Source organism: Penicillium roqueforti, assembly GCF_015533775.1.
Source record: "Penicillium roqueforti strain LCP96 04111 chromosome Unknown scaffold_01, whole genome shotgun sequence".
NCBI lineage: Eukaryota > Fungi > Ascomycota > Eurotiomycetes > Eurotiales > Aspergillaceae > Penicillium > Penicillium roqueforti.
Genome location: NW_024067565.1, coordinates 1,746,780 through 1,770,174, shown reverse-complemented (window position 1 = coordinate 1,770,174; position 23,395 = coordinate 1,746,780). Strand labels below are relative to the sequence as shown.

General features: G+C 49.5%; 8 protein-coding genes across 8 annotated transcripts; 3 read left to right on the top strand and 5 right to left on the bottom strand.

The window, feature by feature from the left end:
• Window positions 1–59: 59 nt before the first annotated feature.
• LCP9604111_1108 (uncharacterized protein) lies at window positions 60–1,754 on the top strand (the record flags this gene model as incomplete). Its single annotated transcript, XM_039074805.1, has 4 exons — window positions 60–183; window positions 242–332; window positions 388–611; window positions 661–1,754. The coding sequence occupies 4 exons, from the start codon at window positions 60–62 to the stop codon at window positions 1,752–1,754; spliced, it is 1,533 nt and encodes a 510-aa protein (XP_038933656.1).
• A 329-nt stretch (window positions 1,755–2,083) lies between these two features.
• LCP9604111_1107 (YncE family protein) lies at window positions 2,084–3,802 on the bottom strand (the record flags this gene model as incomplete). The annotated part of the gene is made up of 6 exons (XM_039074794.1): window positions 2,084–2,474; window positions 2,535–2,719; window positions 2,770–3,186; window positions 3,241–3,369; window positions 3,430–3,458; window positions 3,517–3,802. 6 exons carry the CDS (start codon window positions 3,800–3,802, stop codon window positions 2,084–2,086), a joined length of 1,437 nt encoding a protein of 478 aa, XP_038933655.1.
• A 1,238-nt stretch (window positions 3,803–5,040) lies between these two features.
• Window positions 5,041–6,557, top strand: LCP9604111_1106 (uncharacterized protein; the record flags this gene model as incomplete). The annotated part of the gene is made up of 6 exons (XM_039074783.1): window positions 5,041–5,164; window positions 5,242–5,477; window positions 5,533–5,726; window positions 5,774–6,116; window positions 6,176–6,296; window positions 6,355–6,557. 6 exons carry the CDS (start codon window positions 5,041–5,043, stop codon window positions 6,555–6,557), a joined length of 1,221 nt encoding a protein of 406 aa, XP_038933654.1.
• Window positions 6,558–7,340: 783 nt separating this feature from the next.
• On the bottom strand, window positions 7,341–12,845 carry LCP9604111_1105 (uncharacterized protein; the record flags this gene model as incomplete). Its single annotated transcript, XM_039074772.1, has 1 exon — window positions 7,341–12,845. One exon carries the CDS (start codon window positions 12,843–12,845, stop codon window positions 7,341–7,343), a length of 5,505 nt encoding a protein of 1,834 aa, XP_038933653.1.
• Window positions 12,846–13,692: 847 nt separating this feature from the next.
• Window positions 13,693–16,537, bottom strand: LCP9604111_1104 (uncharacterized protein; the record flags this gene model as incomplete). Its single annotated transcript, XM_039074761.1, has 2 exons — window positions 13,693–16,314; window positions 16,373–16,537. 2 exons carry the CDS (start codon window positions 16,535–16,537, stop codon window positions 13,693–13,695), a joined length of 2,787 nt encoding a protein of 928 aa, XP_038933652.1.
• A 391-nt stretch (window positions 16,538–16,928) lies between these two features.
• Window positions 16,929–20,558, top strand: LCP9604111_1102 (uncharacterized protein; the record flags this gene model as incomplete). The annotated part of the gene is made up of 3 exons (XM_039074749.1): window positions 16,929–16,974; window positions 17,025–19,792; window positions 19,842–20,558. The coding sequence occupies 3 exons, from the start codon at window positions 16,929–16,931 to the stop codon at window positions 20,556–20,558; spliced, it is 3,531 nt and encodes a 1,176-aa protein (XP_038933650.1).
• A 177-nt stretch (window positions 20,559–20,735) lies between these two features.
• On the bottom strand, window positions 20,736–21,441 carry LCP9604111_1101 (uncharacterized protein; the record flags this gene model as incomplete). The annotated part of the gene is made up of 4 exons (XM_039074738.1): window positions 20,736–20,867; window positions 20,924–20,948; window positions 21,005–21,253; window positions 21,320–21,441. The coding sequence occupies 4 exons, from the start codon at window positions 21,439–21,441 to the stop codon at window positions 20,736–20,738; spliced, it is 528 nt and encodes a 175-aa protein (XP_038933649.1).
• Window positions 21,442–21,973: 532 nt separating this feature from the next.
• LCP9604111_1100 (flavin reductase family protein) lies at window positions 21,974–22,885 on the bottom strand (the record flags this gene model as incomplete). The annotated part of the gene is made up of 1 exon (XM_039074727.1): window positions 21,974–22,885. The coding sequence occupies one exon, from the start codon at window positions 22,883–22,885 to the stop codon at window positions 21,974–21,976; it is 912 nt and encodes a 303-aa protein (XP_038933648.1).
• Window positions 22,886–23,395: the final 510 nt, after the last annotated feature.

Sequence of the window (23,395 nt, the reverse complement as noted above, 5' to 3'; positions counted from 1 at the left end):
ATGAATAGCCACCGTCGCAAGAATCCTGGCTTTTCTCTCATCCCTGTCAATCCAGAATCATGGTCTCCTTCAAAATGTTTCGTCGCAAAGCGTCGACAAATGTCGATTTCCGCTCTCCAGAGGAAAAGGCCTTGGTCCGGCGCCTTGATATGTTCCTGATGACTTTCGGTTGTCTTTCACAGGGTGCGTTGGCATACAAATCCCCCCACGGCTTGAGATCGGCAAAACTGACTTCTGTCAGTTATCAAATATCTTGATCAACAGAATATCAACAATGCCTACGTGTCTGGCATGAAAGAGGATTTGAACTTGCTCGGAAATGAGCTTAATCTGTGAGTTGCCCTAAACATCCATACTTCGGAATTGGTGATGGCTGATACTGTCTAGATTCACAACATACTTCAACGTCGCCTACTGCATAATGCTAATTCCCTCTCAAGTCATTCTCACCTACGTACGCCCAAGTTATTGGCTGCCAGGCTTGGAGATTGCATGGGGTGTTCTGACCGGGTTGGTCGCAATGACAACGAGTGCGAAACAAGTCTACATCATCCGTGTCTTCCTCGGTCTATGCGAAAGTAGCGCTTGGCCAGGAATGATGACATTATTCAGTATGTCATTCCAAGGCCTTTTTCTTGACCCGAATTAACCACCCTACAGTGCACTGGTATACCCCAACCGAACTCGCCAAGCGAATGGGCTTCTACCACTCCTGCCAAGCAGTCGGGCAAATGCTCTCGGGCGCCATGCAAGCCGCAATCACCGACACTCTCGACGGGCATAGCGGCCTAGCAGGATGGCGCTGGCTATTCGTGATCAACGCCATCATCACGGTAATTTGGGGATTTGCAGGATTCGTCATGCTCCCCGATCTCCCGAACAGACCCAACCCGCGTGCGTTTTGGTTCAAGAAAGTCCACGGCGAGCTTTCGCTGGAACGCCTGGCGCGCAACGGCCGCGCCGAGCCAAAGAAGATGACCTGGGCCGGCGTGAAGCGCACGTTCTCGGGATGGGTCGTTTACTTCATCGCGATTCTATATATTGCGACGGTTCTTGGAACATACGGATATGTTTATTTCGGGCTGTTCCTGAAATCGCTAAAGAACCCAGACGGAAGCGCGAGATGGACCGTCTCGCAAGTCAACGCTATCCCCATCGGAGGATCGGCGATCAATGTGGTGTTCGTGTGGATTTGGGCCCTGTTATCCGATTACTTTGAAACTCGTTGGGCACTCATCGTTATTCAAGCGGTTATCGGGATAGTCCCGTGTATTATCATGAGCATTTGGACTACACACCCGCTGTCGGTGGGTTTGTCTGCTGTTTATGCATCATACTTCATCTCGTATATCTGTCTCGGCACGGCGCCGTTGATCTTTGCCTGGCTTTCTGATCTCATCCCGCAGGATCCAGAAGCGCGGTCTCTTGTGGTCGGCGTTGCTGTTGCTGGGTATTATGCCATCTCCTCGTGGTCGCAGGTCCTCGTCTGGCCTGCGAGTCAGGCACCCTTCTATAAATATGGGTGGCAGTCCGCCTTGGCCTTGTTGGTTCTTGTGATTATTATGACGAGCATTTTGAGATTTGTGGATGTGCGGTACCTCCTGCCAAAGCGCGAGGAATTCCGCGCTGTGCTGGAAGAAGATATCGTTGTGGGCAAGGGGGTTAGTACGTCAGTGTCTCCAGATCAGATCGAGGGTCGGCATCGGAGAGATGAAAGCCCGAAGGTTGCTACATCAAATGTGCATGAAGTTTAGCCATGGGGCTCTAATGAGTATATCTTTATATTGATTTGCTTTTTTCTCTCCACGATACTACACTCTAGTTCACACTTTTGATTTACCTTCAATACCCAGTAAAGTGTCTGTAATATTAGGTTCATTTTCTTCACCAAAAAAAGTACAGTGGATGTCCATTAGTAGTAACTAAGAAGTAGCTGTAGTATATCCACAATAAAATACATCGCCCGAAGGCCTATGTCAAGTTCAGAAGAGAAAAAATTATATCCCGCCCTCATCATCTCCATTTCACATCTCCATTTCACATCGACAGTGTCCTATATCCTACTATTGGCCACTGGGATAACTCAGTAGTAGATAGGATTCTCAGGGTCAGTGAGATCAAAGACCACACTAGAGTGAGGCTTAGCACCACCACGATTGGCGAACTCCTTGGGGAAGTCAATAGAGCGGTTGAAAGAAAGGCTGCCATCCTCTTTAAGGTCGATGTAGAGCGCCTTGAAGTCAGCCGGGGTGTTGATGATACCAATGTCGCCAGTCTGGACGAAGTAGTCGGTGACGACCAAGTGCTTCTGGTCAGGTGTGACCTTGATATAGTGAGGTCCGACGGTAGGCTGATCCTCATCGGGGTCATCCAGACGCTTGACGTTGTTGAGGTCGCTAATGTCTAGCGCGGCAATGTGGTTGGCTGTGGTAAGGGTGGCGTAGAAGTATTTACCGTCTTTGCTGATGTCGGAGCTGTGGGGTGATGTTGTTAGCAATGATTTTCTTGTGGTATACAGTAGATAAGCTACTTACTAGATGGCAATGGTGTCACGGGCCTTGGGACCAAGATCGTAGAGCTGCTCGATCACACCCTGTTTGCCATTGGCGTCCTTTCGCAGAGGGTAGATGATCCAAAGCTGACCCAGGTGCACGGCAGTGGCGATAGCAGCAGATTCCGGGTGTCCAGGAATGAACTTGACATCTTGGATACCACCACCCTGATCGAGTTAGAAGATGCATGAGGATTAAAGTTCAGGGGCTGGCTTACATTAGGAATTGTGAGGGTGCTGAGAATCTTTCTAGAGTCCAGATCCCAGAGACGCAGTGTATCGGCGCGGCGGACTCCGAGACTTGGCTTCAAGATAGTAATCGGCTCGACGAAGTCCGAGGTCAGAATGAGCTTTTTCTCCCAATCGATGCTGAGTCCGTGAGGGGAGAACTGCTGTTCAAGAATGTTGAGAGTACCTTCCACATCCTCGGGCCATTCGTGAATGATGTTAAAGTCGGCATCAGTCTCGATGAGACGACCAGGCGAGGTACCAACGGCCGAGCCCATGTAGGTGATGAAAAATCCACCATCGGGCTTTGCCCGAACCTCATCCGCAATGGATGCAAGGATACCGCGGTTACTCTTCAAGAACTTGGGGCGGTAAGGGTTGGAGGTGTCAAAGTAGAAACCAGTATCCTAATGAAGGATTAGATATGCTGTGAAAGGCGAATTGAGAAGAAGTCTACATACTTGAGTCTTCAAGAGAGATAGTAATCCACCACCCCAGATGGTCTTTCCATCCAGCGACGGTCCCAGGTGGTGGGGGTCATTGCCACTGCTGGGCACATCTGTGACCCATAAAAGGGTTCCAAAGGTGTCCTAAAGTCGAATCAGCAATTAGGTTCAAATGACTCCGTACCAGGCTTAGGATTGGCCTACATCATCCAAACTATAGGTAGCAAGGAAGTCTACCAATGATAATTAGCATCATCTCCTCTCGTCAATCCACCATGCGTAGATCCATACCTTTATGGAACTTGTCGCCTGAGCCAGTCCAGAAATACCCAATCTTCTTCGGCTTGATGTCACTGGGCGTGAAGGGAGGACTCTCCAGTGGAGGAGTAGGGACTTGCAAAATCGGCAAAGGAGGAGCGTTGGTCGTCAAAGCCTCGGTCACTCCAGGAATAGTGGGTATGAGAGGAGGCAAAGAAAGACACTCTCCAAGAGCAATCAGCGACGCAATAGAAGCAATAGAGTACTTCATCTTGTTGGAGAGAGAGAATGAGCGGGATTGCGTTGGTTTGATGAGCATATTTGCGGGAAATTTCGAGAGCTTATATACCCGGGTATGCCTTCATCTCGCCCCAATTGAGGTACCATCTTGCTCTTCCCCTGAGCCATCTCGACAATATCAGCACAGAGCACGCAAAAAAGTCTCATTTTGGGTTTGTGTGATCTTCCAAATTCCTCGAGGAGACGCTGATCTGCGAAATGGCGAATTTCATACCTCAACGCCCACATGAGAATCCGAACAATCCCCGACTCGGGATCTGACGCTGGACCTGTGGTCCCCGTGTTCAGATATTTTCTGAGAAGTCAATTCTTCTTAATCTTAAGAAGATGTCGTGATTGAAGTTAATCCAAAGTTGAGAGAGACTGCAAGTTGAAATCAATAGCTCAAACCCAAAACCAAATCCGATCTATACCGGTACTGAGCCTCGCCCTGTCTATCAGTGCCATTGATGCGTTGTGGACGAACGGGTCGTCGAACTAGGGTTAAGGGAATCCATAATTTCCGGAATAGGCAAGGTCCAGGAACCGCCCTCGACGATCACCAAATCTCACATTCGACTCAACACTCAAACAAGGAACGGTATTGAGTTCCAGAGGTCAAAGCAAATGTCAAGTTATTTTCGAGACTAGCAACCAGAGAGGTCAAAGTAGAGGAATGATCCGCGCCTGCCAAGAAATGTGGGATCTATGTACTCATTCAAGGTACCGATGAGGTGATCCAGGGTCGACTTTCAAGTCCCGTGACCAACAAGTTACCTGTCAGGTCCCTGGATCGACATCGTCTATTTCCCCACAGAGACGATTAGCACGGGAGACCCGGCATCGATTTCGACATGATGCCAAGAATGTTGTTATATCCTTGGCCATGCTTAGTTTTCTTTTACGGAGAACTACTCCGTACCTTCCGGTCTATTATCGATTCAGGATGGCTTCTTTTGCAACCTCTTCCGTGAGAGGCAAGATGGATACGGAATACGGAGTAGATCTTCCTGGATTGCATCATCTCTTGTGACTGTTTATACTTTCTGATAACTCGTGTTCTGGTCAATTTCATTAGGATCAACATCTCAACGCCGAGGAACTAGGGAGCGGCACATTGAAACTAGCTGAATTCCTGGAGGTCTATGCCCCCTCGGTATTTGGAGGGGTTGGGTTAGTGTCGAATTGTCATATATAACTGGGATGACTCCGTCGTGCTTGGCTTGAGGCATCTCAGTCCAATCCCATTCTTTTGCACATTCTTTTCCTTCATTCAAAATGAAGTCCCAAAGCCTCGCCCTCTTTGGACTATTTGTTTCCTCTGCCTTTGCAGTACCTCGGACTAAGAGGCAGGATGGCAATGACCAGCCGATTAGCGGTGCCAAAGGAGCGCCGATTCTAGGTAAGCCTCTTAAGGCTGGAAGAGGTCTTCACGGGTACTAACCGTAGTGATTCATGCTTACGACTTTCTCTAAATAGGCGGAACGAACAAAGTGCTCGACCTTCAAAACCCAGACCAGTTCCGCACTGCCAGTACCGATAATGGCTTTGTGCCCAACGTCAAGTGGAGCTTCTCTGAGTCTCAGACTCGGCTTTTCCCAGGCGGCTGGTCTCGAGAGCAAGTCATTCAGGATCTGCCACAGAGCCATGACATCGCAGGTGCCCAACAGCATCTGAAGAAGGGCGCCATCCGCGAACTACACTGGCACCGCACGGTTAGTGGCCGCACATATATACTTTCTACGACATTTGACTTACTTTAGGACACAGGCCGAGTGGGGATTTGTCTACAACGGCTCGCTCCTGCTGTCCGGTGTTGATGAAAACGGCGGCTTCACTACCGAGGTTCTTGAAACCGGTGATATCTGGTATTTCCCTAAGGGTGTCGCGCATAACGTGCAGGGTCTAGACGATGAGAACGAGTACCTCCTCGCTTTTGATGATGGTGACTTTGAGAAGATTGGGTATGCTCCATTCACACTTTTGAAAACTCAATATACTAATTAAAAAGTACTACCTTCATGGTTGACGACTGGATTGCCCATACCCCCAGGGACATTCTCGCCAAGAACTTTGGTGTTGACCCTAAGGTCTTCGACTCGGTCCCTTCAAAGTTCCCTTACATCCTCAACGGCACTGTCAGCAAAGACCTTGACAAGGCTCCCGAGGGTACGTTGAGAGGTGACAATTCCTACGTCTACCACACCTACAAGCACCCCTCTGAGCCTGTCCCTGGTCACGGCGGAACACTCCGCAAGATTGATTCCACCAACTTCCCCATCTCAAAGACTCTTGCTGCTTCGATTGTGGAACTGGAGCCCAAGGGTCTTCGTGAGCTTCACTGGCATCCTAATGTAAGTTTTTACACAACACACAAGTGCCTGAGAAGAAACCTATATTAACCACCATCTAGGCTGAGGAATGGCTCTACTTCCACCAGGGTCAAGCCCGTGCTACAGTGTTCATTGGTGACTCCAAGGCTCGCACCTTCGACTTCCACGCGGGTGACACCGGTGTTTTCCCCGACAACAGTGGTAAGTATACTTCTCCATTTTCCCAATACCGAGTCAATATGCTAAATCTCTTTAAAAGGACACTATATCGAGAACACCTCCGAGACCGAGAAACTCGTGTGGATCGAGCTCTACAAGAGCGACCGCGTCGCTGATATCTCCCTGGCCCAGTGGCTGGCGTTGACTCCTGCTGATACTGTTGCCAACGTCTTGAAGATCGATATCGAAGTGGTCAAGCATATCAAGAAGCAGAAGCAACTTCTTGTTCAGGGCAAGAAATAATTTGACGTCCTCGGATTGTGGTGTCCGGACCTGACCTGGCAGCCTATATAGCAGGACTTCTGTTATTAAGCTACATACGCTGGATTATATACTTCTATGTATTTTTCTTTCTATTTTTACTAAATTTCATCCTTAATTTTTTCGCAATACAAGAGACCTCGGTCCTTACTAACACATTGTTATTCCAACATCCCAGGCTTCTTCAAATTTTTGAATACCTCCAGAGTATTTAATATCGCGCGCCCGCCAAGTGGACTGTTCCTGGTAATTAGCCACCAGGAAGTCCTTGCAATCCTTTCATCGGGTCGGCCCGAACCCCACAGAGCCCCACTGCTCTAGTAAAATCATATCACTCGGGGAGCTGTGCTACTAGAAGAAGAGAGATATCGATTGCTGTCTGAGAATGAGCTTACTACCTGGGGGCTTGCATAGCCAAATTCGGGGCAATTGTAAGCTTATTTCTGTATAGGCCGTAAGACAAGGTCACCACACAGCGAGACAAGTTCTGACGTAGATCAAGCATGGGGCTCTATCTCATTCTATTATGGCGTACCACAATAAGACAAAAAGCCCGAACAGCTTGCAACAATAAGAAATGCTAAAATGCCAGAATTGATTCGATATCCAACTCCGGTGATGCGCTGATGCTGTACAAACATAAAAGGCTAATTCCAACTCGAGAAACAACAAAACTCCATGCACGCCGCCAGCAATGCTCAAATCACGCGCGCTTTTCGCATGATGGGGAAAAAAACTCGATAGAAGAATAACAAAGAATATAGCCTAATTTTTGATCGCTTTCCTCCGCAATACACCAAGATTCTCCAATCTGTCCCACGCCTTGTTCATGTCGGAGGACTCGTCGCCCAGCGAGGGCCGAAGGTCTAGTCCGTCGAGGGTGTGGAGAGAGCCACTCGTGCCGGCGTAGAGCAAGAGCTCTAGCACTCTTCGGCGTAGACGTGTGGACTGATCGAGGTGCGTTAAGTACTTCACATCCGCTTGCGGGTCAGCGAACGGAAGTGTGTATGGGTCGTCGACTTCGGGGTCTCTGTCTGTCGGCTGATCGCCCACGGTGGCACGGTGAGAGCTCTGGTCATCGTTCCCCAGATCAGCTAGAGCATCAGAAAGGTCCCGGTGGGTCCCTTGGTGTCGGACGACTGCTTGTTCTTGCGACTTCAATTTCTTGCGATCCGAATTGCCACTCCCAGTCACCGCTGGGGGGTAAAAGCCAACAGTTAGCGGGTTCCCACGGATATCAAGCTTGCGCAAAGAACATGCAGTTCCTTTTCCGGTTTTTCCTAGTCGACTGAGAATCTGACAGATTCTTCTCATCCTTGAGAGACGATTGCCAACGATCATCAGTCTAGCAAGGCAGTTCATTCCAATCAGTGGCTCCACATCATCAACCGAGTTGAAATTCAGATTTAGGACTTTAAGGTTCGGGAAGCTTAAAGCAAAATCACCCGGGAGACTCTTCAATGTGCATGCAGCTAGATCGAGAAGTTGAAGTCGTAGTAGCGGAGCAGAAGGGCAGACACTTTGGTCGGAAAGCTTGTTCGAAGACAAAAAGACTTTGCGAACATCCTTGACAAGTCCCAAGTCAATATCTAACCTGTGTTCAATTTTCTTTTCTTTAGACGCTTCTTTGGACGCTGTCTGCTCTCGGAGAGACAGTACCTCGAGATTGTGACAATTCTCAAGGCCAATAACGGTAGAAAGGTGGTTTTGATCAAGGTAGAGAAGGCTCACGGAAGGGAAAGCTCGTGCATCTAAAGCCTCCAATCTATTTTCAGAGAGTCGCAGGGCGCGGAGACTAATAAGGGAAGCAGACGAGTCAAAGCCGCTGATCTGATTGGCACTAACATCGAGAGTGGCAAGTGACGGAAGCCATTCGACATTCCGGACAGATGTTAGACAGTTGTGGCTCAAGTCAAGATCACGAAGGCGTGTCAACTCGGACCCTTCGAAATCCACAGTAGTGATAGAGTTGTTGCTCAGCTTCAGGCTTAGCAAACCATTAAGATAAATAATCCCGTCTATGTTGCGGATCTGATTGTCATTGGCCTTCAGTTCCCGGAGATGAATCAAACTTGCGAAGCCATCCAACGTCTCGATATCATTTCCTGAAACGTCCAAATACTGCAAATTGATCATGTGACCCCATGGAGTAAGGTTGGAGAGGCAATTTCGAGGGATCTTGAGGGTTCTCAGGGTTGAGGGGATGCCACTCAATTGACCAATGTCGTTATCAGTAACATCCAACTCTTCCAGGCGGGGACAGAATTCGTTCAGCTTGTGCAACGTAATCAAACCCTTATTGCGCAAGACAAGGCGGCGCACGTGTTCCCAATAAGGCTCATATGGTTCCACGTCAGTAATATGCTTGATCAAATCTTCAGTTGCCAATGCGAAAGTCCCGTGCACTTGTCGCAAAGAGGAAGGGTTTGTACGATGAGCCACATAGCTCATTTCAAGGTTCAGGGGTTTATCAGCTTGGTGGACGGTAAAGTCCGCAAGTGGACTGAGGTGGAAGCTGTAGCTCGTGTCAGGCCCGGCACTTTGGAGAGGTATCAAAGAATGCTCTGCCTCGGTTCTGGCTGGTGTCTTTCGGACACCAAGTGAGTCATTCCTGCGCACAAGGCTTTGGTCATTGACGGTCTCCTCGTTTCTCTCCTCAATCCTCGAGATAGGACGTCGAATAAACGGCTGGCCACCAACTGAAGTTTGACGCCCCGTGGGAGGAACGGATAACCGTGTTGATCCATTTTCGTGGTCCGCTGGGGCTGAATCCTCGACTGGCACAATTCCGTGGTAGGTGTGATTCGCGGTCGGGTCGGACTGGCCATTATCAGGCTCACCCCGAGAAGAGGGGCGCGAAAGGGGCGATGAGAGATTCACTGTTGCGACACGCGCTTGTTTCCCTAGAGATCGGGGATTCTTCGAGGACAATGGCTCGTCGCGCTGAGCTTCAAGTTTTCCTTGCTCGGAGATTTTCCTTTCTGCGGCTTCGTCTGTGCCCCATGATGTAGCTCTTGTCCCCGTGTTAGGAACACTGGACGTGAAGCGAGTGAATCTTGATTGAACCGAGCTTGCACCAAGAGAAGGTTCTCCATCCCTGGTGTGTGGTCGAACATCGGGTTTCTTCGGGGATGTGTTCGCAGCCAAAGGACTGCGGGCCTTGGTTTGCTCTCGCTCGGTTGGGACGTCGGTCTTTGTAGGAGAATTGAGACCCTGGACTCTCAACATCTCCTGGAGCTCGTCTACAGTGAGATCCGGAATATCTTTGAATGGATCATCAGCCTCCGAGGCGGGTTCGGAGATTGGTGCATGTGGTTCTTCTGCCTCATCTTTCACCCATTGATTCTTCGATCGGTCATACTTGAAGCCATTAACCTCATTCGGGATCAGGTGGGCTACAAGATCAGAAGCCAGCATACCCTTGACGTGGGAACCTTGTGAAGAGCCCGTGGGTACGGAGGTGGCGCTGAACCCGGACATTTGTGTGTTGATAGTCATCAGATCATGGGCGATGTTTTCCGCCGTGTCATCAGTCATGCCACTAGTCTTTCGTTTCCTCGGTCCATGTAATCGGATGAGCTGTGAGTTGGATTCACCGATCTCGGTTTGGCCCTCGTCCTGGCCATGGCGAGCATGCAGGGACATTTCTCGGTCATTCGGGTCATCTTGTTCCTGGTATTTTTTCAGGTGACTCAGGATCATTGGATTCACCTCCTTCACCTCTCTCAACTTGCGAAGATCCGTTCCGTCGCGGCTCGGAGGGCGAGAAAACGCTTCCCGGGTGGATTCGTCGTCGTCGCTGAAGTCGTCGCCTTCACTTTCCACGTCAGACTCATGCAGACTTGACAATCCAGCTGCGCCTCGTCCTTTGGATCTGATGAGATCCATGATCTTAGTGGCTTCGTTTAAATAATCCTGAGTGGTGATAGATCCTTTTCGTGAGGTATCGCTGGTCCCAGTAATCTTCACTATTGGAACGTCACCATCAAGGGAAAAAGAATCAGAATAATCATTATTGTCGAAATTGGATTCGGAGAAATCTCTGTGCAGTGAAATATGGCTTTCGCCCTCTGTTCGTATTTGGCTTGGTGTAGGTGTTCGAGGTCGCTGCATTGAGTGAGAAGGGCCTGGTGGAGCAAGGTAGTCACTATTGTCGAGCTGTACACCGTGTTGCATAAGACTTCGTTGCAACAGCGACATGTCGCCATACTTCTGAGATGAACCGCCGGCATTCTGTTTGGGTTCGGAGCTATTATTTCTCATGATTGTCCGGCGCCGTTTTGGTGTGGGATCCATGCCGGGGGCCCGGGGCACTCGCTTGACATCAAGGGCCATATTTTCCTTGTTATTGGGCCGATTCCCGTGTCGCACATCATCAAAGAAATCCTGGCGCATCCAGGCAGATGGTTTCCTAGTGAATCCTGAGCTCGCTGATCTGCTGTAATGATACAATCCTTGCTGTGAGGGGCCACGGAGATATTGTTGCCGGGCTGACGATCGCTTGCGTGAAGATGGGCGGGACCCAAACCCTCCGGCCTCATCGTACACCAATTTGTGCTCGTAGGGGCTAGTGTCTGAGAAATCAAATGTATCCAACTCGCCACCCCCAAATTGGTTGATTCGATTTACAGCATTGCGAGATCCAAGACGTTCGTTTCGCCGAGGGGAGATCTCCTGCAATGGCTCGTGTCTCGAATTTAAAAAGCTGCGGCTCTCGCCTTTTCGTCGCGCTTCCTCCGAGGGCGAAGGGGGCTCATCTCCTTCTGATGTGTCACTGAAATTGTCTTCAAACTGGCTCATGCGCCGGAGAAGTCTGTTATTAGTGAATGTGTCATGGTCACCGAACAGCTTCAATGGACTTCCTGATGACGGCATTTTGGCCTCATTCTCTGCTCCAGCCGTGGCCGGCCGGACATGAGACGAGGAAGGATGCGGTAGACCAGGTGACGTGGTCTTGTGAGGGGGGTTGAACAGAGGTGAACTGCGGATTTTAGAGTTGGCGAGGGTGATGGGGGACAAACGGTGGGAAGGAAAGGGCGAAGGGGAGAATCGCCGAGGGAAGGAGCGGTTTTTTCGCCGACTGCTGAAGTCCATCGTCCCCATAGACAGATCCCGGGGTAGAGAATGACTTGTCGCGTCCAGCAAGCTGTCATCTCGTGGAGACCCGTCCGCATTAGGTTCACTGTGGTTGTAAAAGAGGAAGCTATCGCTTGCAGCGGAGTCCGGGCGACTATCATTTTCGATAGACAGGCTTTCCAACTTGTTGGTGACCTGCTTCAGCGCGGACTTGATGACTTCCGAAGTCCCATTGCCATCAACAGTGTTATTGCGGGAGAAGGTTATGGGTGTGATTCCTTCATTGCGCAGATCTTCCAACCCACTAGCAGTCCGTAGTTGTGTATTCCCCGATTGTGAGAGCCCTTCCTGATCCCAATCCACGTCCAGGCCCCCATTCTTCTCCCAAGGAGCGCGATTGACCGTTCCTTCCGGCGACTGGTCGCCATGGTCCCTTACATCCTCATTGGCGACGCGTTCGAGATCATCCTCGCGACTGTTATGTTCGTCTCTATTTTGTCGCGAAGATGTACCGGCGAAATCCCACAGATTGTCGTCCTGTTTCGTAAAGGGAGTAGAGGCCTGTTGTGCCGTTTCCGTTTCAGCACGGGGTGTGGGCGGCTTGAACACGGTTTCGAGACCTATCGGCGCGAACAGGTCGCGTTGCTCGCCAGCAGCGATTTCCCCGCGCACTAGTCGTCTGCGCCATTCCGGGGTACCCTCTTTTGCGTCCTTGCCCTTCGATTTGATCTGAACCGTACCGTCGAATTCGGAAGTTGTGGAGGAGGCTCTGGAGGCGTTTGAAACCGATCGTAGAGGGGAGCGCGCATCCATTGAGGGCTGTCTGCGACCCGTCGGCTTGGGGCTGGCCTTGAGATTTTCCTTGGCGTAGGGCCCTGGGGTGGTCTTGGGAGGGCTGTATTTCAAACTACCAGGGGCAGGCGATCGTGGTTTGCGTGTTTTGAATGGTTGGGGGGTCTTCGGCGTCGGAGGTTCTCTTCTATGGAAATGACATGGTCGGGTAACCTTGTCCTTTTTGTTGCTTCCCGGTGATTGTTGTTCTTGGGAACGCCGCGCGGGCATAGGAATGCGACTAGGAGTTCCCTGCTGGCTGGTTTTAGGCGACTCCGGTAAGGCAGGAACAGGTACAGGACTGTTGGGCGCTAGAGATGGCCAGTCGTCCGACAAACTGTCAAGCCATGGTTGGTTACTCATTTTTCTTTGTTTTGATGCCGGTACGCGTTCCGGATCCAAACCAACTTCACATCGACACCAACGACATGAAAACGTATAGATCAGAGCTAATCTTTGCTCGGAATGAGAAGAACGGTGGGTTGAACGGTGGGTTGAACAGTGCGGAGATGCGGTGTCCAGGGTATCTCCACTCAGAGCTCTCCCTTGTTTATTATCTTTCTTGTTTACCTTTTTTGGCCTCCCGCCCAGATTGATATTCTATAGAAAGCAATAATATAAACTAGTATAGACGTTTTGAGATCTATCAACTGTATTTAACCCTAGTTCCACTATTGTCTTCTGGCCTGGGACAAGAATATCTCTAAACCCCCAGATCCGAGCTAGACTATTGAATCCCTTTGTAGCTTAACAGGTTGACTAGTCCCACTTAGTTCTGTTTTGTTCTTTATTTAAGGTAAACAAGCGTTAGTTGAGTTGATCCTATTTTCTATTCTATGTAATATTTAGTGATGTTCTTAATGTTATTCAATGGATCGGTAGAAAAGATCTTCTTTTCTCAGTGCTGGATGAATCCTTCGTCCTCGGTCCCACTTATATATAGCTGCAAGGCTCCCAAGGTAGATCGCCAACTACCAAAAACAGCCAAATACATTGACCCTCGAGAATTTCATTGTGCTGGCTCCAATAGTATCGTCGAAACATTTTTAACACGCGCAAGGGCGAGAAGTCCTTGATTGCCCAAAAAAGAAAAAAAAATGAAGAATTGAAATACGTGGGAACCCACATATGTATTGTTCTGTCTAACTCCTAGGATATTGTCTCCCTCAAGAATGAATTTTACAGTAAAAAATATGGAATGCACATGCTCTTAAATAATCAGTCTCTCGAATGAGTACTTGCCAACCGCCTTGCGGCGCAAGTAACCAATCTCACGACTGCTGCGATGCTTCACCTCGCCCGTGGATTTTTTAATCTTAGTGCGGGACACGTCATTGGAAGCAGCTTTGAGTGACAGCGGTAGCATTTTGCCACCAGCATCGCCATCGTAGCCGTCCTCTCCCTCGCCGGGACGGGTGAAGACAAGCAAGTCGGCGCCATTGAGTTTCTCGTAGCGGACCAGGTGCGATGGACCGGCCTCGGAATCCATCTTGGCCAGGGCATCCTCGGAGGTAGTAGCGGGGGTGTCAACTTGATCCGCGAAGCGGAGGTACTCGCACAAGACACCCTTGAGATAGGTTGCCTCTTCCACTCCTGCAAGCGCGGCGGAGACTTCAGACTTCATGTCCGCAATCAATTCCATTTCACGGCTAGCAGCGGCAGCGACTGAGTCCTCAAAGTCACCCGCTGCGGGGACGGCCGAGATCCAACCGGATGGACCCACGGCATCCACAGAGGCAGTGATGAGATCAATGATGACATCGAGAGAAAGAGTGGGAGTAATTTGGTCGAGAGTAATAGGTGTTGGGGGGTTTTCAGTGAACCGAGAAGTGTAGCCTCCAGTAGCGAGGGAAAGACGGAGATGGTGAACCATAGAAATAAGTTCTGTCCGCGAGAGATTGGAGCGGAGGGAATGAACGACAACCGACACGGGCTGCGAGTGAATCTTTTGAAGGGAGGTATTCAGGCCAGCGAATATATCCTTTAGGGTTGCCGTTTCGGCCCCTAGCTGTCTAGAAAGTTCCTGGGTGGGAGTGGCAAGATCACCGTTTGTGATCGCACGAGCTGTTTCCTCGAGAGTTCCAGAGTGCGAGCGTGCCTGGTTCAAGAAGGCTTTGAGCGCGTAGGCCAACTCATCGGAGGAAATCAGAGTTGGTCCCTCAAGCACTTGGTTGACCTGCTTCAAGGAGGGATCTGAATCGAGGAGAGCCTGGATGAACGAGCCGGTGGGGAATGGCTGCAAAATGCGTGGCTTGCATGCACGACGGAGCGCAATCTCAACATTGTCGAGTGACAGATGTCCCAAGCGAATAAGCCAGTCACAAGTAGTCGGGGGCCACATGGCAACACGGAGTTGAGATGAAGGGGAGGCCGACATTGTATCATCTGTGGCAGACTCCTCCACAGCGAATATTTTGGACAGCAAGAAAAGAGTTGCTTCGGGGTTAACATACTGCCCGCGCACTGGGAGCGTCGTTGAGGCATCCGATGTGCTGAAGTAGGTCAGGACCGCATTATCAAACAAGTCAATGTTCTTCGTCTTGGTCGCCTTCTCCACCGTTTTTGTGAGCTGTGTCCATTTCTCAACTTGCTCCGGTGATGTAAGCCGAAGAGAGGCCATGTTGTCAGATCGGTGCTTCTTTGATGAGATATCCCACTGTGCACCAGAAGAACCAATACCTCTCCCGATAGCATCGATGAGCAGGCTATCTCTGGTCCGCTTCAGCGAAGAGCTGGGCGCACTAGGGAGAGAGCTCAAGTCAAAAGCAATAAGGGTATTGCCCTTGGTTGCGATAGCAATCCCAAGTTTGGCGAAGTAGCTGATGAAGTTTGTGGGAGCCTCTGGGGTCGACCCAGTGCTTGACAAAAGATCACCGGCTGGAATGCTGCGCTGCACAGAATGGTACTGAGTATCATATACCGCCACAAGAGATTTTTGGGCTCCAATCACAGATTGGGGAGAAATGCGCATGACCGAGGAGAATTCCTCATCTTCAAGGACGAATTGCGATGTGACACAGGGAGAGTACTGGGAGAGGTCAACGTTGATGAAACCCTTTTCGAAAGAAAGGCTCAATCCTGCTGAGCCAGAATGGAAGCTCCATTGCATAGCATTGCCATTGGTGGCTTCTAGGCCACTCACATCCGGGATGTGGAAAGTTTGTAGATGGCGTAGGCGCTGACTTTCGTCCAACCCTGACTCTGACTTCGCATGCGCGGGGACTGAGAACATCTGCACAATGATGTCTTTGAGGGAGACTCGATCGGTATTCTTCGGTTGGGATACCAGAAGCAAGATAGACGGCTCGTTGGTTCCTGAGGTTGTCAGATCGCCCAGCGCCAGCAATGCCAAATCCTGTCGTCTTTTGAACAAAGCCTTCTTTGCATCATCAAATTCAACCAAGAAGCTGGATTGAACATTGTGAGTAGAGCAAACCTTTGCAATCTCACTGTGCTGAATACTCCATCGTTGGGTTTTTAAATCCGACGACAGTCTACGCACACGACCATCCTCGTGGACAGCCAATATATCAAATGGATCCGTCTCTCCTTCGGCATCGGTACTAGAGGGCACAATTCCCACAAAAGTAGTGGGGCTGGTCGAGTCGGTCACGGTGGTAGTCGAAGAAGAAATGACCGGAGCACTTGAGCCGCTGCTGCCGATCTCCTCCACAAAGCACTTGATCTGATGTTCGGGTTTCGTGACAGCAGTATAAGTCTGTCTTCGGACTGTTGATTTTTTTGACAGCTTCCTGCGAACTGAACATGGGCGGCAAGAGAAAGTAGATTGCGGTGGGACGGCGTAGGAAGTCACGAGCTTAGGTGTTTGAACCTGATAAAGATTAGTGTCAGATGCAACTGAGGGAGCATTGGATAATGAGCAAGCATACGTTGTAAATGTTCACAGCCTCGCCATCTACGGCAACTGCGACTTCATAGCGTTTGCGTTTTTTCGCATCGGCGAGACTGAAGACATCCCCGACGCGGGTTTTGCCAGTAGAAGCGTGAAGGGGCCGAGGCAATTGCGCCAGGACAGATGGGGACTGCAAATCCATGACGAACGGAATACCAGGAATTTAAAATGACTTAAGTTCCTGTCCCTCAAAGCGTGTGATCTTTTCCATGCAGACCCATCCAATTTGGAAATCTGAAAAATTTTCGGGATTACGTCGGGCCGGTATATCCACCCCTAAGCCATATCAGGGCTAGCGTTGGTACGTGCGGCAGTCAGCCTGACATAAGCAATTAACGCGCCCTTCGCGTCGGACGTGTCTGAAGCTATGGAGATCGGCCTTGACTTAGTTCTTGCTTCATGCAATCGCACCACACTTACCACCAAAATTCTGTCATTTCAATGCTATTTCTGAGATACCGCTTGCTCCCTGGCCTCTCCTCAGGGATCAACTGACTGTTCACATGAGCATCATATCAAATCTACCGATGGCTATGGGAACCGACGAAGAGCAAGTCATACATCCCTTCTTCCGACAAGGTCAGGATGTGTCCTATAGCTACAGGTGACTCTGAGCTTACAATGTCTAGAATTTGGTGTCTCGGTCAAATCTACACCCTCGAATGAGCCAATCTTGCCTGTGAATTCCCACGTACACGATCCTCGACCGATAAGCAGCCAAAGCTCCACGCACGAGGAGGGGCTTCAGGTCCCGGGGAACTACAATTCAAATGTCTCCAACATAAACAATGAGAGTTCTGCGGATCTTGACGAAGACCTGAATGAACACCGGAGAAAGAGACGAAGAACGAACAAAATTCAAACAACCGGATCCACTACCATTTCCAATTCAGGTCTGGCAGAATGGCTCGGTTATAATGTGACCAACAATACGCCTTTATCAACCGATAATCCTCCCGAGACCGAAATCAATGTGTCTACACCTCCACCCGACGGTCCGCTGGTGGAGACCCAACTTGTTGAAGATGAAACTCAATCATTGACACCATCCGAGAACGAGAAACCAAAGGGCCGAGGTGCAAGAACCTCTGCAAGGCAGAAGATTCTCAAATTGAATTCAAAGGGAGGGCTGCTGTCGTCACCCACCTCCAGTCCTCATCAAGAGGCGAAAAAAAAGGGAATTACAGGGAAGCGAAGGAAGCCGCGAAAAGCTGAGCGCAAGGTGGTGACGATAAAGTATAGTGTTGCCACAGAAAAGAACATCGGAAAGTTGATCGATGATATCCAAGATAGTCGAACCGTTCAAAAGCCCCCTGCCACTATACCATCCGTTAAGCCGTGCAAGAAGGAAAGCCAACCCCGAAAGCCCACACACCCGTTTTTCAGCAAGAAATCAGCACAAAAATCCGGGCCCGAGAGCTTGAATGGATCTCAATCGGACAATCCAGATAGCAGCGTGAGCGTGCCCTCAAGCCAAACTACAGCTGGGGCACCAGATAAGAAGCGGGTAGTTGCAGCTTCGGGAAGCTCCTTTACTAGCTTTCCCCGTCGTGTTTCTAAGTTTCCCGAACTGCTTGATCCCCTTTGGCCACCGCAGGATCTCGTGCACGTTAGAGACGCTCACTCACCTTCAGATGTTGATGACCGTATCTGGCATACTGCCCAGGACCGAAAAAAATCGAAGATTGCAGCTATCTCAATTAGAGATGACGAAAACGTCCTTCTAGCTGGAACGGCTGAAGCAAGCAGGATCGCCCGCCTGTCTAAACAGGACTACGATGCCCTGGCTATTCTTCGACATCCCATACGACATGTTGCCAGCAGTCAAGTCTTGCATACGGCAATGGAAAGACAAATGTCGTGGTCCTCGCCAAACGGCAAATTTCCTTGGGATTCTGCTAGTCCCCCTCTTGCCAAACTTCGATCGGGACTACTCACATCAGTTTCGGCTTTTGATTGTGCAACCTACGAACCACAGCTTTGGACACACAAATACGCCCCCGAGTCAGCTGAAGACGTCCTTCAGCTTGGCCGTGAACCACAGGTGCTTCGAGACTGGCTACGGCATCTCAAAATCACAGCAGTGGATACCGGAAAATCATCAAAGGAGAATACAAAAGCGAAATTGAAGCGGGAAAGAAAGGCGAAGAAGCGCCAAAAAACCGATAAACTCGATGGTTTCATTGTATCAAGCGAAGATGAGATCTCTGAGATGGACTGTCTCTCTGGCTCAGATGATGAGTTAGCGGGCGGCGTGACCACAACACCTCGAAGGACAGTCGTCCGGTCGGGCGACATAGCACCTGGTTTACCTGGAGTAGAAAGAAAGAATCCAATGTCCAATGCGATTCTTCTTAGCGGTCCGGCTGGCTCCGGCAAAACCGCTTCTGTCTATGCTGTTGCAAAAGAACTTGATTTCGAAGTTTTCGAGATAAATGCTGGAAGCCGACGAAGTGCCCGGGATATGCTAGAACGCGTCGGAGATATGACGCAAAATCATCTTGTTCATCTCCTCAACGAATCCGAAAATTCAACAGACAACAAAGATTTCGCCAAGCAAAACAAGCTGAAGAGCTTTTTCAAAGGCTCATCCTCAAATTCCAGCAAGCCGGTCTCCCGGTCTGGCGAACCTAGCCCTAAGCCTGAAACTGCACCCAAACGCCCCCGGGAGCAAAAACAATCTTTGATCCTGCTTGAAGAAGTCGATATTCTTTTTGAAGAAGATCGTCAATTTTGGAGTGGTGTCCTGACTCTTATTAGCCAATCTAAACGGCCCATCGTCATCACCTGCAACAATGAGAGTTTAGTCCCTACCCAGGATATGTCCCTTCATGCCATACTACGATACCAAAAGCCTGCTCCCGAATTCAGCGTCGATTACTTGCTGTTGGTTGCCGCCAACGAGGGGCATATTTTAAAGAGAGAGGCCGTTACCAGACTTTATCAAGGATCCGGATTGGATCTTCGGAAGTCACTGATGAATTTAAACTTCTGGTGCCAGATGGGTGTTGGTAGCGAGAAAGCGGGTTTGGATTGGCTACTTCCTATTTGGCCACCTGGCTCAAACGTGGATCATGATGGGGATCGACTCCGGGTTCTGAGCCTCAACACATACGAGCGATATATGGGCTGGCTCAATCGTGATATTATTGTGGCCCAAGGTTCGTTGGATGAAGAGACGGAAATCATTCACAACAGTCTTCAATCGTGGGGCCTGAGCCTGCAAGATTCTGAAGACATGGCTGGGAAGAATGAAGTTGAAATTCTGTCCCCTGGTCAATTTCAGTCTCTTTCCAAGACAACGCAACTTGACATGTTGTTCCGGGAAGCAAACTACTATGATATGAGAAGCTCTCTCGACATCCTTTGCTCCAATATTTCCACGGACGCGAGCAATGTAAGTTTGATCGATAAGTCCACAGAAACGCCAGCTAATCATTGAATAGGATGCTATTGATATATCCGCCCCACCACCGCCAGAAGGCTATAAATCCAACTATGTTGACGATTACCCACTCCTGCACACAGAGCTGCGAACGGAGTATTCATCATTCAGTGAAGCCGTCGGCACTACCTTCGATGCATTGATAAGTAGAACATTCCGTCCTCCAAATACCGAGGATCTGGCATCTTCATATGCGACCCGACTCTTGAACAAAGCCATCATTTCTGCAATGCCCCCGCAGACCCCTCCATCGACCCTCCCTCAATTCCAACGCATCTTTGAACCTATCATGCGTGCCAACTATTCAAACCCTACACCAACCGCCCGCCACGCCCCCTCATTCGAAAATGGACTCGCACCGATCACGGAAGACTTGGCTCCGTATATCCGTGGCATCATGGTCTTCGACGGCCGCCTCCAGCAATACCGCGAGAGACTGTTTGCACTCACGGCGCAGGAGAACGGGCGCGGCGAGAAGCGTTCCCGCACGACACGTGCTAGTCGTGCAGCCCTCGAAGGAGGCGACAAAGCCTCAACGCGCAAAGAGAGGTGGTTCGCTACGGACACGCCTTACTACAAAGTGCAAGCCACCGCAGGGCCAGAATGGCAGAATGTCTTGTTCCAAATGGGGTATTTCCATGTCCAACCTGCGGTCGAGCCATCCCCCGAGCGCAGTGACCAAGTCTTGGAGGACCAGGTCATAGAGAATGCCGAGTGATTGGTCTCGTGTCTTGTGCACGACCAATGTATTATTTATGAAAATGATTTCAGTATCTACAAATGTACTATTGACTTACTGTTTATACCAGTCTTAGCTTTCGAACACAGACATTTATCTACATCGTTCCAACCCGCCGTGAATATTGTGTAAAGTGGGAAAAAAAAATATTCGCTATTACGTTATGGCTTCAGATCGCTCGAAAGTCATAAAATTACATACATTGGACAAAAGAACCTTGGAAACAAGCAGGTTCGCCCATAAGAAGAAGCGCCGAAAATCGAAGAAACCGTCCTGACCCGCAGGAACCTAACGCAAGTCAGCACCCAACTCCAGGTTGGTCATATCAAACCATCAAGACTTACAGCAAGAAGCAGATCAAACCCCGCACTGACTACGAAGCGACCCGAGCAGCCACCGGCTTCGGCACCTCAGGATTCGGGAACTGAGCAAGGTGATAGGGGCCGTGATCCTGCTTGAAATCAAAGATTGAATCGGCAGAGCTGCGCCGCGACTCAGAAGCATAGGCACCTCCTTTCGATGGTGGTGGTCCTCCCTCCGTGCCAAATCGCTGTGTTGCGTAGCGAGCATAGAAGCCAGAGCTGCGCTGGCGATCTTCTAGGTCTTCGCGGTCATCGCGACGTATGCGCTTGTGGTATAGGACTACCAGGACGATAATGGCGACTATAAGGAGACTGATATATAGTTAGTTCTGCCATGGTTGGGAATGGGCGATAGTATAAGTATATCAATGGACTTACACCCCTGATATCGCGGCGGGAATGCCAACGGTTATTGCTGAGCTGGTGGGCTTTGTGCAGCTGGACATGGTTTCGTCGCCATTGCAGTCGCGACGAAAGACGGTAAGGAGTGTGGGGAGCATGGTGGTCGGTTATAGTCAAAGTTAAAGAATGTATTTGATGAGAACCAGGAAATAAAAAGAGTGAAGGGGGTTCTCAGATCAGAAGGGATATAAAGGAGTGTGTGCGAGAAATCTCCAAGTAAGTGAATAATAAGTGAATCACACAATGTCTTAGAGAAGAAAAACAGAAACAAACCAAACGGGCTGGTGTTCCAGATTGTGTACCGCTTCTTATAACCCTATTCGATGTGCGGAGTTCTCCGTACGAATTGAAGAAGTTGATTCGTCCCGACGAAGAGATTAAAAGGGGGTGGCTGATATTGGTTTCTGGTTAAAATATGGGGTTACATCCCTCATTCTACGTGCCGTTAACATCTTTGATGTTAATTAATAGTAGTATATATAGTTAACATATATGCTATTATATAAAGACCAGGGAACACTCTTCGAAGTCTGCTTTGTTTGACTGTGTAGGAAATTAGTTAACTATGCCTAGGCGCTGGCACCTGAGACACAACGCTAGCAATAGCACCTCAGGCACCAATATGATCTCTCATTCCTCAAGAGGCCTAGCAGCATCTAGCTTAGCCAAGATCTCACTCTTCGGCACCTCATCACCCCACTTCTTTCGCGGGTGCTCAAAAGTCGACGCAATCCGACCATAAGAGATTCCCCCAAGTTGACCAACCGGCCGCAACTTCTCCAAGTCAATGTGACTATAATCCTCATTGGCCGTGCCCTCCTTGACCCAGAACCGGGTAGCCTTAATGAGAACAGTAGCTGCAAGGCTCATGCCAGGCTGTTGGTGATCCGTGAACTCCTTGATATCAACCACCTTGCCTTCGATGTTGAACACCGACTCGGCGACGCGAGATGGCTTTACAGTACTCGATGGCGCCTCATGTAGACCGGTTATATCCCATTCTGACACGCCATATGGAGCATCGATAGAGCTTGCGTTCACTGCTTCGATCATGTTCTCCGACACCGTGTTGATCACACACTCCCCGGTCTCTTGGAGGTTGCGGTAGGTGTCTTTGACTCGACCGGGTCGAGACGAGAACCCCACAATGAACATCGGGGGATCGTGGTCGATGACTTGGAAGTAACTAAATGGGGAGAGGTTCTTTTGACCCTTGGAATTGACGGTGCTCAGAAACCCTACCGGTCGAGGCGCAATCCCCGAGACAAGGAGGCGGTAGTTGTTAATCATCGGGCGATCTGAAGCGTAAGGGTCGATTTCATGATGTTTTTGCGTCCGGCTGGCTCCATTGTCGGGTACCCCTTGCCCATACTCCCAGTTGGGATTTGGCGATTTTGTTACTTCGATGGGCTTAGAATGATCAAAGTCTGGGCGTTTGGCTTGGATCTCGTCGAAATTGCCAGTGTCTTGGACTACTTGGTAGTTTTTTTGTGCCGTTGCGGTTTCAGCATCTGATGCCACGGCCGTTGCTGAGGAACTCATTCTCAGTTGGTGCAATGAATGGCACCCAATGCGAGGTAAGATCGGAGTAAAATTCCAAGTCCTGGAGTCAAATTAGATACTGGCCGGGCTTGCGAGCAAAGGTTGACATACTGGTTGAATATAAAGCAGCCAATTGTTCTGGTACGAGACATTATAGAGGAATAAAAAGAATTTGTAGATCAACAAGATTAAATGCGACCGTGATGCTTGTTTCAACTATTTGATATGTCTTTTGAGATACTGAAGAAACGTCGGGTGAGTCTTCCGACAATTTCACGATAAGATCGAAAGGACGGAGTCAACAAGGAAGTTTCTAGTTGCAATATTGTCAGAATCTAGGATGAATACCGTCATTTTTTCGTCCTTGATTCTGACAAATATCAATAACAAGGACCCTCCGACTGTCGTAAACTAGACCAAATTCGCTTCGCGTACGAAAAGAACAGACTCTGCTTGTTCTGCAATTTTGAACTTCATGAATTCTTGTGAAAAGTCGTATAGTTTATTAGA